The sequence below is a fragment of the Chrysemys picta genome, chromosome 11, assembly GCF_011386835.1.
Source record: "Chrysemys picta bellii isolate R12L10 chromosome 11, ASM1138683v2, whole genome shotgun sequence".
NCBI classification, from domain to species: Eukaryota; Metazoa; Chordata; order Testudines; family Emydidae; genus Chrysemys; species Chrysemys picta.
Window position 1 is genome coordinate 39,395,844 of NC_088801.1, and position 14,284 is coordinate 39,410,127.

At 37.7% G+C, this 14,284-nt stretch overlaps 1 protein-coding gene across 11 annotated transcripts in view; it reads left to right on the top strand.

Moving 5' to 3' along the window:
* DYNC1I2 (dynein cytoplasmic 1 intermediate chain 2) overlaps positions 1–13,484 on the top strand; it is a 49,796-nt gene extending 36,312 nt beyond the window's left edge. For all 11 annotated transcript variants that reach the window (XM_005290455.5, XM_065560775.1, XM_005290456.4 and 8 more), the window contains 11 exons: positions 3,588–3,677; positions 3,947–4,109; positions 4,206–4,305; positions 4,835–4,960; positions 5,966–6,112; positions 6,466–6,579; positions 7,037–7,170; positions 8,171–8,315; positions 9,331–9,471; positions 11,453–11,578; positions 12,801–13,484. In XM_005290455.5, the coding sequence (XP_005290512.1) occupies positions 3,588–3,677; positions 3,947–4,109; positions 4,206–4,305; positions 4,835–4,960; positions 5,966–6,112; positions 6,466–6,579; positions 7,037–7,170; positions 8,171–8,315; positions 9,331–9,471; positions 11,453–11,578; positions 12,801–12,914 (1,400 nt within the window). In that variant the 3' untranslated portion in view covers positions 12,915–13,484. The remainder of the gene's footprint in view (positions 1–3,587; positions 3,678–3,946; positions 4,110–4,205; positions 4,306–4,834; positions 4,961–5,965; positions 6,113–6,465; positions 6,580–7,036; positions 7,171–8,170; positions 8,316–9,330; positions 9,472–11,452; positions 11,579–12,800) is intronic.
* Positions 13,485–14,284: the final 800 nt, after the last annotated feature.

The window sequence follows — 14,284 nt, forward strand, 5'->3', positions numbered from 1 at the left end:
AGAGGGCTTCTACATCCATAGTGGCCAGGATGGTGTTTTCTGGAAGATCACCAATGGATTGTAGTTTCCTCAGGAAGTCAGTGATGTCTCGAAGATAGCTAGGAGTGCTGGTAGCATAGGGCCTGAGGAGAGAGTCCACATAGTCAGACAATCCTGCTGTCAGGGTGCCAATGCCTAAGATAATGGGGCATCCAGGATTTCCAGGTTTATGGATCTTGGGTAGCAGATAGAATATCCCTGGTCGGAGTTCTAGAGGTGTGTCTGTGCAGATTTGTTCCTGTGCTTTTTCAGGGAGTTTCTTGAGCAAATGGTGTAGCTTCTTTTGGTAACCCTCAGTGGGATCATTGGGTAATGGCCTGTAGAATGTGGTGATAAAGTAGTCGGTAATGAACAGCGGGGAGACTGAAGTAGAGAAGGTCATCTCGCAAAAGTTCAGGCTAAGATAGATTTTGTGGTGGTGTGATGCATTTAGATTTTAAGTGAGTACTTAATGCATTAGAAATGGTAAACTGTTTTTCAACATTAGAACTTTTAATACTTTTTACTGTGTGTTGCTATTCATCATATTGTATCACAACCCCTGCAAACACTTAACACTTGGACCTTTATTGTTAAAGTAAGAGGAGGTGATTGGGGGAAGGGGGAGGGAAGAGGAGAGGAAAGGAAATTTTAAAAACTTAACTCTGATCCTTCCTGTTCTCCAGTGGATTCTGGTTGTGTCTTTAGATTGTAAGTTTCTCTGGGTAGGGACCATTCTTTTGTTTCTTGCAAATCGGTATACAATATTTTAATGTTCTAAGCTTTTATGTTTTAATTCAAGATTCTTGACTAATCCATTTATTTATTTATATAAATAAATGAATAATAGTGTTGCTTAATGTAAAGTAACCCCAATAGAATTAAGGCTACAAGGCTTATGAACTAGGGGGATGTTTGTACATAAATAAACCTAAAAATAGGACTGAGTCATCAACAGCCCTGATACCTTAAAAAAGTATTGAAATAATTTCTGCTCTGCTATGTCTAGCTCTCAGCTGCAGCAATAACTCATAAGCTGACAACACATACTGAGAGTAATATGAAGGAATTTGGATCTCTGTATAACATACACCATCTATGTTGAAACATTAAAAGGGAGGAGCAATCTGCTACAAGATCTTTTCTGTAAAATATGTAGATTATGAGGTCACTTAGCACTAAACAGCTGACCATCTGCATTTGTTAGGAATTTGACTCCTGTCATTGAAAATGGTACTTAAAATCAGTGTGATGCAGCAAAGTTGGGATGCATTTTCTAATTCATTACATTTAAAGCTAGAGTAGCTGTCCAGAGTGACCAGAATCCAGGTCTCTAAATTTAGGGCATTTTGTTAACTGCAGCAAGATTGCTTGGGGAAACAAATATTTTTTACATGATTAAATGTTCATTGTACATCAGTTGTCTTGCAATTTGCTATTCAGTCATATCTAGTAAATATAAATTTATCAATGTTCAGACCCACAGTGACTGGACGTTAGAATTTTGGTTTGAACAATACAGTTTAGGATTTGCTACAAGTTATACAGTTTTCAGATTAATAGTCAGTTGTACATGCGAATCCATCTAAAAAGGAGTAGTGTCTTTCTGTTTCTCCGTGTGATTATTTTGCCCAAAAAAGCTTTCATTTTTTTTAAGTAGCACAAAAGCTGTAATTGGCATGCTTTGTAAGGAAGTGTCAATGTGCAAGAGAGTGGAGATCACTAAGAATTCTTTTACGCGTTCTTTCCCCTTTGCACCACCGCCTCCTCAGCAGGGTCACTGAGATCACTAGCTTTTCTTGAAATGGCCATTTTCACTGGCAGGTGCATTATACCCTGTATTTTCAGATTGTTTTTCCATTCTGAATGTTTGGCAGGTTGATTGCTCTGGCTGCATTGACAGAGAAAGGGCTGACAAATGCGGTTGGGCTGGCTGAAAAGACAGTGATTACTGTTTTCCTTTGTGGCTGATTGAGGCCCTTGAAAGGAAAGATTTTAACCTTCACCATTTGGTTCAAAAGTATGAGCATATATTGAAATCATTCATGCCATTTATCCTAGTTCTGTAAACTTGTCAGAACGTAAAAATCGCTCAATTTCAAGTAATGTACGATTGGCATACGTCATTATCATTTTGATTAAGTTGGAGTTTGTATTATTGTGAGCATTATACAGTGTCACTTAAAGCTTTCTTTCCTGCAGGTACAGTTATATTTTTATTGCCTGTACTATGGAGTTAGAAAGATATTCAGACCTCTCTAAACCTATCACTATGTGTGTGGTTTGGCAGCTGGTATGGCCTACAAGCTGTATTTTGTTTAGAGGGTAAAGGCTTGTCTGTGGACCTCCTGGAGTGCTGGTAATTGCACAGGCTTGCCATTGGGGAAAGACATGATTGGAAGCAGTGAGGCAGAAAAATGTTGTGCCATCCCATTGCCACCTCCTAGCAGAGACACACAATCCCAGCAGTACCATCTGGTTGTTGCTATCTAGTCAGCTGGCCTGGCTGCTGGGACCATGGCTTGGCAGCTGGTTCCCATCCCTTGACCACTCTTTTGTGTGTGGGTGCGTGTGTGTTTTTTGTTAGAGAACTTTGTACATGGGTCAGAGAAATGTCTGTGACAAACAAGTAGAGTCCCTGTTGAATACTGTCTCGTTACTTGTGATGAAGCATGCTGTAGACTCCTGCTGCCATTCCCTTATAGACAGATGACATAGCTGTTTAACCAATAAAAATAGTCTTTTCAGAAACTTACCTTAGAAAGGAGAAGAAGAAAAGACAGGAAATGCATATTCCACAACACTAAGTAATTTAAAGTTATTTTCTGGTTTACAGTATTCAAAGGATAAAATGTAGTAATGTAAAAAGTGCTGTAAACCTTGTCAGTATTCCAGAACATTAACATTTTATGTTATTCATTGCAATTAGGGAAAACACATTTTGCTTTAAAATTCTCATTGCCAAACATGATACAGATAATGAGACTTGCATTTAGAATGACAGAAAAGAAAATGTAATCTCTCAGCTATTATCTTTAGCAAAATTTGCCTCTCAGAATAGCAACCTGAAAGCTAATGTAAGTCATCTTTATGCCATACGAAGACCCATTAGACACTGATGGTTTCAGATCACAAGTAAGCAGCAGCTCTGTAGGCTATTTTAGACATTTGATTTTCTTTATTCTGCAGCATTAATGTGTCAGCATGTTACATAAAACTATGTGGTACTTCCATATTCTGTCTGGAATGATAAATGCTTGTAAATTTAGAGATTTCCACTGTGAATTCTCTACAATTGCTTATGTATTCTGTTTCAGTTTACACAGCTACGCAATTTGGTATGACTGTTGTATACGAAATAGTGGTGTAGATAATGTTCTCATTAATATTCCTTCACTTTAACCAAATGTTATCCTTTGTATGGATTAAGTTTTAGAAACAATCAATTGATGTAAAATTATTCCATATGCACAAATGTGTTTACTTTTGTATTGTTTGAAACTGGATGGAACTTTACTGTGCTTCTCTAGGACTGTTATTAACTATTTTGCTGTATAATTTCTTTTCAGATGATGAAGATGATGATGATGTGGTGGTACCAAAGCCATCAATTGAACCCGAAGAAGAAAGAACATTGAAAAATGATGAAGAGGAGGAAGGTACAACTCACTTTAGGACACAGTATTAGGCATTGTAAATAAAAGAATGTTTAGTAATTTTAACGTAATAGTTTTTTTTATCAAACTGACATTTTTTTCCACTTTTTCTGTAAACAAAAATATAAATAACTTAAAATCCTATGTAAAAATTAAAATATATGGATGTAAAAAAATTTAATTTGAAAAGTATTTGGTTTTTCTTCAGAAATGTTTTGACAGATAAGAATGAACTTTAGGAAAATCCAACCCCCTTTTTTTTTCCCCCCCAGCTGCCCCTCATGAACTTACAGAAGAGGAAAAACAGCAAATTTTGCACTCTGAAGAGTTTTTAAGTTTCTTTGACCATTCTACAAGGATTGTAGAAAGAGCTCTTTCCGAGCAGATTAACATTTTCTTTGACTACAGTGGAAGAGATTTGGAAGACAAAGAAGGGTAATGTGGGAGTATTGAGTGCTTTACTGTGTTTACTATATTTGTAACTGAAAAAGTGATCTTAGATTAGAACCCTCCATTTGTCTCTCTTTACAGAGAGATTCAGGCAGGCGCTAAACTGTCCTTAAACAGACAGTTTTTTGATGAACGCTGGTCAAAGCATCGTGTTGTTAGTTGTTTGGACTGGTCATCTCAGGTAAAAACAACATTTTCTTTGAGTCACCTTTGCAGATACTTCAAGTTTTGTGCACTCAGCTTTATTTGAACCATACATGCTCAGTGCTTTATATATAGTCCTTAGAATAGCTCTGACACATTCTGCTGTTTACATACTGTAATTGAATGTGATTGTGTTTATATATTTTGAAAGAGGTAACAGAAATTAACAATGTTCTTTTAAATGCAATCTATAAATTGAACAGAAAATGCCCAAGGCATAAAGGTATAGCATTAGCTCCAAGAAACTAGCCTCACCTAAATATTTTAATTATTGTGTTCAGTATTTATGTATTCTATTATCTTGTATTTTAACACTCTTTTTGAGTAAACCTTGTAATTATACTTACTGTGGTAATTAGCTTATCTAATATTTTCTGTTTATGGAGCTGATTTATCCATGGGTTAAACTTATTTTTGCCACTATAAATCAAGATTCTAGGACTGACTGGACCATAAGGCAGTTGTTTATTTTGAACATTTTTTCCCACTAATTTCTCGATGACTAGTATCCAGAATTGCTTGTAGCCTCCTACAACAATAATGAAGATGCCCCTCATGAGCCTGATGGTGTGGCTCTTGTGTGGAATATGAAATACAAGAAAACTACCCCGGAGTATGTCTTTCACTGCCAGGTATGATGTGAGTTCCTGTCTCACCAGGCTCAAGATTTTATGTTGATTAATTTGGACAAGTGCCTTATTTATTCTTGTCAACATAATGATTTCATTGGGTTGGCATGTACTTTAACCACATGTATTTGCAAACAGATGTTGATGGCTGAAGACATCATCAGTTTGAAAAGATTCCTCTGTTGCAAAATTTCTGACATTCAGAATATGTAAACATGTCTGAAAATCTGTTTCTTAATCTCATTTATTAAAAGAAAAACTGACATTATGCCTTAAGTATGAGAGGTTTTTCAGGAACTATGATGCAGAATGTATAACTAGACCGTAGCCCACTGAATAAAATGTACATAGCCTGAGGAATTGGGAAAAAATAGATAAGTAAAAACACATGCTTCAAGTAAAAAACAGATGCAGGTTTTAAAATGGATTACTGAAAGGTAAAAATGTGCAAACCTTTTCTGTTTGACCAAACCTGCAATAACCATTTATTTTCAAAATGTCATAATTCTGAAAAATCACTTAGTTGAATTAAAACTAGTTTGTAATCTGATGCTGTCAGATTACTGTCAAGGCATAGATTGCAAAGGTAATTATATTATGATTTGATACTATAGTGACAAAACAGTATTCTGCTCTCCTTGAAAAATGACCACAGAATGTGTCTTATTACTGGATTCTATTTCTGTTACTACTAACTTCTAGGAAAGATACAAATCAAATGTATGCATATGGAGAGAGTGGGATTTTTATTTGTATTTAGTAAGAGTTGAGACCAGAAGAATGTCAAGGTTTTGAAGTAACGATTCAACTCATGTAGTTGTGAACTTTCATATGTTTGGACAAAGGAGCAGAAGATAGTAAAAGCAATATCAAATGTAACTGAGGAAACAGCTCGCTACCAGTAATTAGTCAGATTTTCTATCCTTAAATTCTTGATTTTAGTCTTAAACATAAAACTGTTCCCTTTGTATATGTGTGGTTTTTGTTTTGTGTGTGTGTCCTCTGCAGTCAGCAGTGATGTCGGCTACATTTGCAAAATTTCATCCAAATCTGGTGGTTGGTGGCACATATTCAGGCCAAATTGTGCTATGGGATAATCGCAGCAATAAAAGAACCCCAGTGCAGAGAACTCCACTTTCAGCTGCTGCTCACACGGTAGGGGGTGAAATGAGAACTTCTCACTATTGAGCCATTAACCCCTTGGGGTGGGAGAGGGTTTCCCCTGGATGAACAGTAATGATGTTTTAATACTTATGTCTGGTTTACCAATAGTAGCACTGAAAAATTGTCTTTGTCGTAGAGCTGTCAGTTTTATAGGAGCCTATCTCAACACCATGTGTTAGATGCTAAAAAGTTAAATGAGTTTTCATATATTTCAAATAGTATTGTTAGTCAACTTAAATTGCTTTATGAAACATTAATTTGTATTTCACTCTTGTTAACTGAGTGTCATTGAATTTGTTACTATGGGAACTGTTTCTGAAAAGGATTTTGTAATCTCTCTTCAGCACCCTGTGTACTGTGTAAATGTGGTTGGGACCCAAAATGCTCATAATTTGATTAGCATCTCAACTGATGGAAAGATATGCTCATGGAGTCTGGACATGCTTTCCCAACCGCAGGTAGGGTAAACTTGGAAAAGTATGTAAGAGAGAGGTATAGATGAGGCTGTTACTTACCACTTACTCTCTTTTGAGCTCAGGTAGTCTGTATGTTACTAAATTCTTAGCATTCTAATATTAATTTCACCTGTTTGCTTTAAGTATTTCATAAGACTTCGTAAAGTAGTGTTAAGCATTTTGACAAGATGCAGACATTCCCAGCTGAGTAGTTGTATAGTAATTCTGTAAGATAAATTCCTTTTTTACTGTAGTAAATCAAGTTCATCATAATTTTTGGATTCTTCAGTACTAATGCTAAAGTTTGGATTCATGAATAAGAGGCAGATCTTCCAAATGTAGAAAAGGGCTGGAATAAGAATAGCTTGTGAACTAACTAGTACTAGAAAATCTACACGATTTCTGGTGAAAGTTAAGATGGCAAGTTTGAAAAATAAGTTCCTGCTACTTTTTTCTACAGGATAGTATGGAGTTGATTCATAAGCAATCCAAGGCTGTAGCTGTCACGTGCATGTCCTTTCCTGTTGGAGATGTCAATAACTTCGTTGTTGGAAGTGAGGAAGGCTCTGTGTACACAGCATGCCGCCATGGCAGGTGAATAGACACTCAAATTATTTTTTTGTTTAAAATAGCAAAGCTTATCAGGATTTTTCACTTAATAAAAGAAACATTTTGTTGTGCAAGCTAAATTAATGTTCATAGCAGAGCTTCGTGCTTGTATAAAAAGGTAATATCTTTTTTTAAAATATGAAATATTAAATCAGACTTTTAAAGTTCAAGAAAAGATCCACCATTGCTACTGGTGGATCTTTACTTTGGCTAGGAATACTTTTAATTATGAAAAGGAAGATGAACTGGTAGACTTCAGTTCTATTCATTTGAATTGGAGGAGAACATCCCAAACTTTATCAGTTCTACGGATAATTGTACAGTAAAATCACGCACAAATCTTAAATTGGCTAGCATTTCTCCTGCTGTTCAATCTGTTTTGAAATTGTCTGGCTGTATCTTATCAATTGCTTTCTGAAATAAAATTGAGTGTCCAGTTTTCATCTCAAATACACATCACTCTCACGGCATAGCTCTTTGGTTTAAAACTAGCCAAAATTGTATCCCTTCTTTGTAACATCCTTTTTCCCTCCTCTCCACTTTATCAGTTCTGATATGAGATTATTGGGGATGTATTGTCACTAGGACTAAACTCTGCCTCAGCTACTTAAGTGCAACTCCTGTTTAAGGCAATGGGAGTTTCATATCCATATTTGAGGACTGAATTTTGTTATTTGATCCAAATATTTAGAGGTTGCTTGAAGAGGTACCTAGTCAAATCTGGATGGGATAGCCTTGCCAAGTGTTACTGTTTTCTATGGTATTATGTCTGCACTTAAATATAACAGAATAGGGTTTTGGAAAAAAAGAGGCTAATACACAGAATCATATTCAAACCCACATTTCCCTTTCCCCTCTGCAGGCCATATCTATTTGGGTTCCATTGAAACCTACTCCCAGTTTATTTAAAACATGTATTCCTTATTGCCTCTGTGTGAAATACAGTTTCAAAGGAAATTAACCTACATAATGTATTTTAAAACAGCAAAGCGGGAATCAGTGAGATGTTTGAAGGACACCAAGGACCAATCACAGGTATCCATTGCCATGCAGCAGTTGGACCTGTAGACTTCTCTCATCTTTTTGTCACCTCATCATTTGACTGGACAGTAAAGCTTTGGACAACTAAGGTATCTAAAACAGAGGTGTCTAACAGATTAGACTTTGACACAAGGTGGTGCTATAATGTAAGCTTCAGTTAACCAAAGTGTTGTCAAAGGGTTTAGGGAAGCTTGTTAATTCGACTGGGTGAATGGTAACATCAGATGAGTTAATTTATGTAGTTTAGTTCTCTTTTAATAACCTGTAACTTGTTATCACCTAAATGTAACTTATATGTAAATGTGGCCAAGTTTGTCTATTTCTGGTCCATTTTGCTCATCCTTTTAACTTTTGTAACTGGGTTGGGAAGACCAATGTAACGATTCAAGTCAGTTATTTTATAATTCAGGTATATTATGTATTATATTAGTATATTATAATTATGGTAATTCAGGTGTCCATTTCAGGTCCTCGCATCTCCATAGTCCTCACTGCCTCACTACAGCACACAAGGCATTACCACAGTCTTGTATGAATTAGGAGGACTCCCATCAAAACCAATCAACACCGTTTCTAATGAGCCTGAACTGAGTTGCAGTCAAGAGCCATGACTAACGTCCTTTCCATCGCTTTTCTTAGCAAGCCGCCTCTGCAACATTACTGTCCCAGGGAGCACGAAACTAGGCTAGGGTTAAAGTCAAGCCAGGGTCTCTCCCATAACAGTGCACAAGCCTACCCCCTAGGCCATCAGGTCAGCTCAGGAGACTACCAAAATTCACTCATATTTAGGTTGTTATACCAGCCTCCTACTGAAGCTATGTTGTAATATCAGGCAGTAAACATGCTATATAATTCATCCAAACGGGGGGGGGGGAGAGAGACTTGGGGTTCCCCCCCATCCTGCAGTTATTTTTTGGCCTCTTTCTATGTAAGAGACAGTTGAAGGAATTCTTTAAACACAGATTGTTACTTAATTTTACAATTGCTGCAATATGAACTGTACAAAAACTCAATATTTCACCTTCATTGCAAAAAGATTTTGCTTTCAGAATCCCAAATGTAAAGATTGTGTGGTGTAAAGTACTATCTGGTGTTTTGTTTTAGAATAACAAGCCTCTCTACTCATTTGAAGACAACTCAGACTATGTTTATGATGTGATGTGGTCTCCCACTCACCCCGCCCTGTTTGCTTGTGTGGATGGAATGGGTAGGCTTGATCTGTGGAATCTCAACAACGATACTGAGGTGAGGCACAATAACTTAACTACTTCAAATCTGACAAGAACTAAAAATCTTAGGCGTCTTCAGAAATGTGTATGGCCAGAAATGCTTTATCATGGTTGCGCTATGTATTTCTGCTGCTGTAGTGGCATTATGCAGTAGATGTGTGATTAGATAGGAATAATTCAGATCACCTCATTTTTAGTGCCTGAAGATGGAAACTAAAATGTTGTCCTCCCAGTATAAAAGCAATACAAAATTCCTATCTATATAACGTGCTATACTTGTGTGGCTTTTTCCTTGGACTTGCCCAGGTACATGATCCAGACACCTTTTAGTAGCTACAGCATACAAGGGCTAAACACTCTAATACTATGAATGAGTCATATAAGATCGCTATTATGCTGTTAGTTGCTATAGTAGATTCACTGACTCAAAATCAAATTTGGCTGTTTTCCCCCTTCCCCTCCCCCCCCCATGCTAGAAAAGTTATACCACAATCATTAACTGGTAGGATGAGAGATTCATATTTTCAGACATAAGAATGGCCATACTGGGTCAGACCAATGGTCCATCTAGCCCAGTATCCTGTCTTCCGCCATTGATCAATGGCAGGTGCTTCAGAGGGAATGAACAGAACAGGTAATCCTCATCCTGTTGCCGATTCCCAGCTTCTGGCAACCAGAGGCTAGGGGGACCATCCCTGCCCATCCTAGCTAATAGATGATCCTAGCCATTGATGGACCTATCTTCCATGAATTTATCTAGCTTTTTTTTAAACCCTGTTATGGTCTTGTCCTTCACAACATCCTCTGGCAAGGAGTTCCACAGGTTGACTGTGTGTTGTGTGAAGAAATACTTCAGTTTTGTTTTAAACCTGCCACCTATTCATTTTATTTGGTGACCTCTAGTTCTTATGTTGTTAAGAGTAAATAACACTTCCTTATTTACAGCACAGCTTTGCAAATAGTGAGGTCCTGTAAAGGATTGTAGTCAGTACCAGGGGCAGCTCCAGACCAGCGCTTCGCGTTCCTGGGGCAGCAAGCCACGGGGGGCGGCCTGCCGGTTGCTGTGAGGTCCGCCGGTCCGCCGTCATGCCTGCAGGAGGTCCGCCGGTCCCGCGGCTTTGGCGGTAATTCAGCGGCGGGGATGCTGAAGGCGCGGCACCGTCAGAACTCCTGCAGGCATGCCGCCGAATCCGTGTGGCTAGCGGACTGCCCGCAGGCGTGCCGCCGAAAGCCACCTGACTGCCGTGCTTGGGGCGGCAAAAACCATAGAGCCACCCCTGGTCAGTACCTATCCCAAAGCCCAAGTATATTTGCTTATATTACATTTACATAGAGCCTTTAATACCAAAGGGCTTTATGCCTCAAAACGCACCTGATCCTCGCTGTACTAGCGGAGGCTATTGAGGTCATTCCTAAATGCAGGTCTTCCATGTAGCAATGAAATTGATTGCTGTTATGTTTTGAGAAGAATTGGCGGAGGGAAATTGTCCTAGGATTTTTTTTTTTTTTTTTGGTAAATTTTGACTCCATACCCATTGTCCTGTATAGTATATTTACACCCAAGTTGTTCCTAGTGATATAGGGACTGTTTGTATTAATATTATGAAGCAATTTTTTCTCTCTAAATAAGGATTGCTTAAAATAGGCTCTCTCATGAATGCTACAAACTCAGGATTTTTTTTTTTTTAAGAACTGAGGTTTCTTTTGGGAGGAAAGAGGAGTAGAGGAAGAGTAACTGGGGTAAGACTTGTAAACTCCCATCTCTCCCAATTCCCCTTTCCTATGTACTGGACCATTGGGGAAAATACTTTTCAGGTCAATGCTGAAGATTTGTTTAACCTTTTAAAAATCTCCTTTTTCCCTAGGGGGAACAGTTGGCTAGAATACACTTCTGTATGATTTTTTTTTTTTAAATAATAACGGAGGGGCCTGGGCAGAGAGAATAATTACATCTATAGAAATGCTGCTAGTTTTAACTGTGTTTTAAATGGATACAGGTGCCAACCGCAAGCATTACTGTGGAGGGTAATCCTGCTCTTAATCGTGTGAGATGGACGCATTCTGGGCGAGAGATTGCTGTAGGTGATTCAGAAGGACAAATAGTTATATATGACGTGGGAGAGGTAGGTAACTTGTGTTTGCTACTTTGTGTTACATGGATTTAAAGCACCTTTCTGAATTTACTCTCACTTACCTTTTTGACTTTCAACTTTCCTTCAAAACATTTTTGCCAGGAATAAATGGTAATTCAAGATAAAGGTTCTAGGCCTCTCTTGCTTTCAGGATTAATTATAGTTTTTAAATGTTTCAATCTCAGTTCAACTTCATACAATATTTTAGCATTTTAAAGAAAGTTTGACACTTCTTGTAATTGTGCAATTAAAAGTAAAATTGTCAGTATTAAGCAGTTGAAATAAAGAGATCTAACAATTTATAAGTTCTGTGTAATTTATACTGCAGTAGAAACTGCATGCAGAGGAGATTAGTAGTGGGTGTGGACAAGATTTCACCTCTATCACTACTCTGAATGCATGCCAGGTTGGTTGTGAACAAAATGTACCATCCAATGGCCATTTGAACTTAAAGTGAGAAGTAGTCTCCCTTCGATTCCTACCGGGCAGGTGTCAATCTCTCTAAAACAATTACCATTGGTATATATATTTCAAGGATTGTTGGACAAGGATAAAGAACTGCTCTCACCTGTGGAGGTGGTCTCTCCAGACTGAGGTACATGGGCCAAACTTATTACTACCACTGCCATATTTGTTCTGTGCTTAAACACAGGACTTCAATATTAGAAGTCTGACAGCACCCTTATCAAGCACTGAATTTTTTCTTCTTTAAAAAAAAAATTTTTTTTACTAAGGCTTTGTATACACTGCACTTCGTTGGAAAAACTTTTGTCATTTAGGGGTGTTTAAAAAACAAAACAAAACAAAAACTCACCCCCAAATGACAAAAGAATGAAAAGCGCTGGTGTGAACAGTGCTTTGTCAGCAGGAGCACTCTCCTGCCAACAAAGCCGCTGGTGGGGGGTGGAAGTTTTTTGTCGGCAGGAGAGTTTTCTGCTGCTGACAAACAGCAGCTACCCGGCACGGCTGTAGCAGCACAGCCATGCCACTAAAAGCTGTGTAGTGTAGACATAGCCCTAGTTACCATCATTTGTTGGACAATGCATACCAGCTGTATTTGCTGGTCAGACTATTTGAAAACTTTTAATGAATAAGGTGAGCTGTTTTATCAACAATTCATAAATGTGGTGTTTAGACAAGGTGTTAAAATGAGCTAAATTACATTCTCTATGTACTTATCAATGGGTGTAAATAATATTCTGTTTCTCTATAGCAAATTGCTGTGCCCCGCAATGATGAATGGACACGTTTTGGTCGAACACTAGCGGAAATTAATGCAAACAGAGCTGATGCAGAGGAGGAAGCTGCAACCCGCATACCTGCCTAAATCTTTCAGAATGGGCTCGAGTAGTGGATTTGGGAATGACTTATGTGCGTTGTCAGAGTAATAGCATGTTTCAGTCTATCTCTGAGGAGAAATACGTGGAATAAACTGTGGATTTTGAAAATGTATAAAATCACTGAAAATTAAGTCTTGCAATGTCACTTTTTTATACATAATTACAAGCACATTATTGTTTAATTTTTTAATACAGCTGCCCTGACTTTGCAAGAAACAAGTTTTGCTGAAACACTAACTTACATGTATATTAGCTGTAATGCTATTGAATTTTTCAACTAACAGTATGTAACTATTTCTGAAGGATAAACACAAGTTCCATTTATCAATCAGAACTTCCTATATTACACTGGCTAACTTTCATTAGGTAGTTAATCTCTGACCGTTTGTTAATATTAGGATATTAGAACTGCCCATGGAAGTGCATGCATCTGTTCAAAGTAAACCTTCATCTTGTTTCTGACTTGCTCTTTCTTAATAAATAAGCAAGGCTAGGGTAGTAGGTTATGTATACGAATAAAATAATTAGTCTGTAATAAACTTTATTTGGTCACTGAACCTGACTTTGTAGAATACATATTTAGTACTGGGTCTTTGTTAAAAAGTTCATTAAAGATGAGATTTCTTTATAACGGTTACACAAGCTTTTATCACCAGCCCCCCAGTCTCTCATCCTTCTTTAGTAGTAACATCTTTGCTCAGATGTACAAAATCATTAGGAACCACTTATTTACATTCAAATAAATCAGTGTAACATTCTTTCCTGTTCCTCCCAAGACAAAGAACCACGAGGTAACCAACTCCTATCCTAGAAGATTGCTATCCCCATCATACTGTAAGAGCCAGCTGCTGGTGTCCTTGTTGCCACAGCCCCTACGTAGAAGTATATGGTATTAAAACACTGTGTGACTTAATATGTTCAAAGAATGTAGAAATGAGTCCTTATTTAGTGTTTTGGCTAGAGATTTCCAGGATTAGCACCAGGACTTCTGGAGACTGTTGAAAAGCCTATTGTAATCTGCAAGATGAAAAAATGACTAATAGAGTAGATGAAATTACTTAGAAAAATCTCACCTATGCTATAGGTGATAAAATTGCCAAGCAACTAGAAAAAGCAAAGAGCAACACGTTCCATTTGTGCCAAGTTCATGTGAGGCAGTAAAAGGGCTTTTGTAGCAATGTGGACCTAGCTTGACCTATCCCCTGCCCCATCCCACTCAATTTTTTTTTAAACCAGCTTGTGTCACAAGAAAAAGATCTCTTAAGCTCTTGTGTGCCCCAGCTCAGTCTGTTTCCCCCACAAATGTTACTTTAAGTATTTCTGACTAATGTCTAGAGGACTTAGCCCTGGTCAGCTT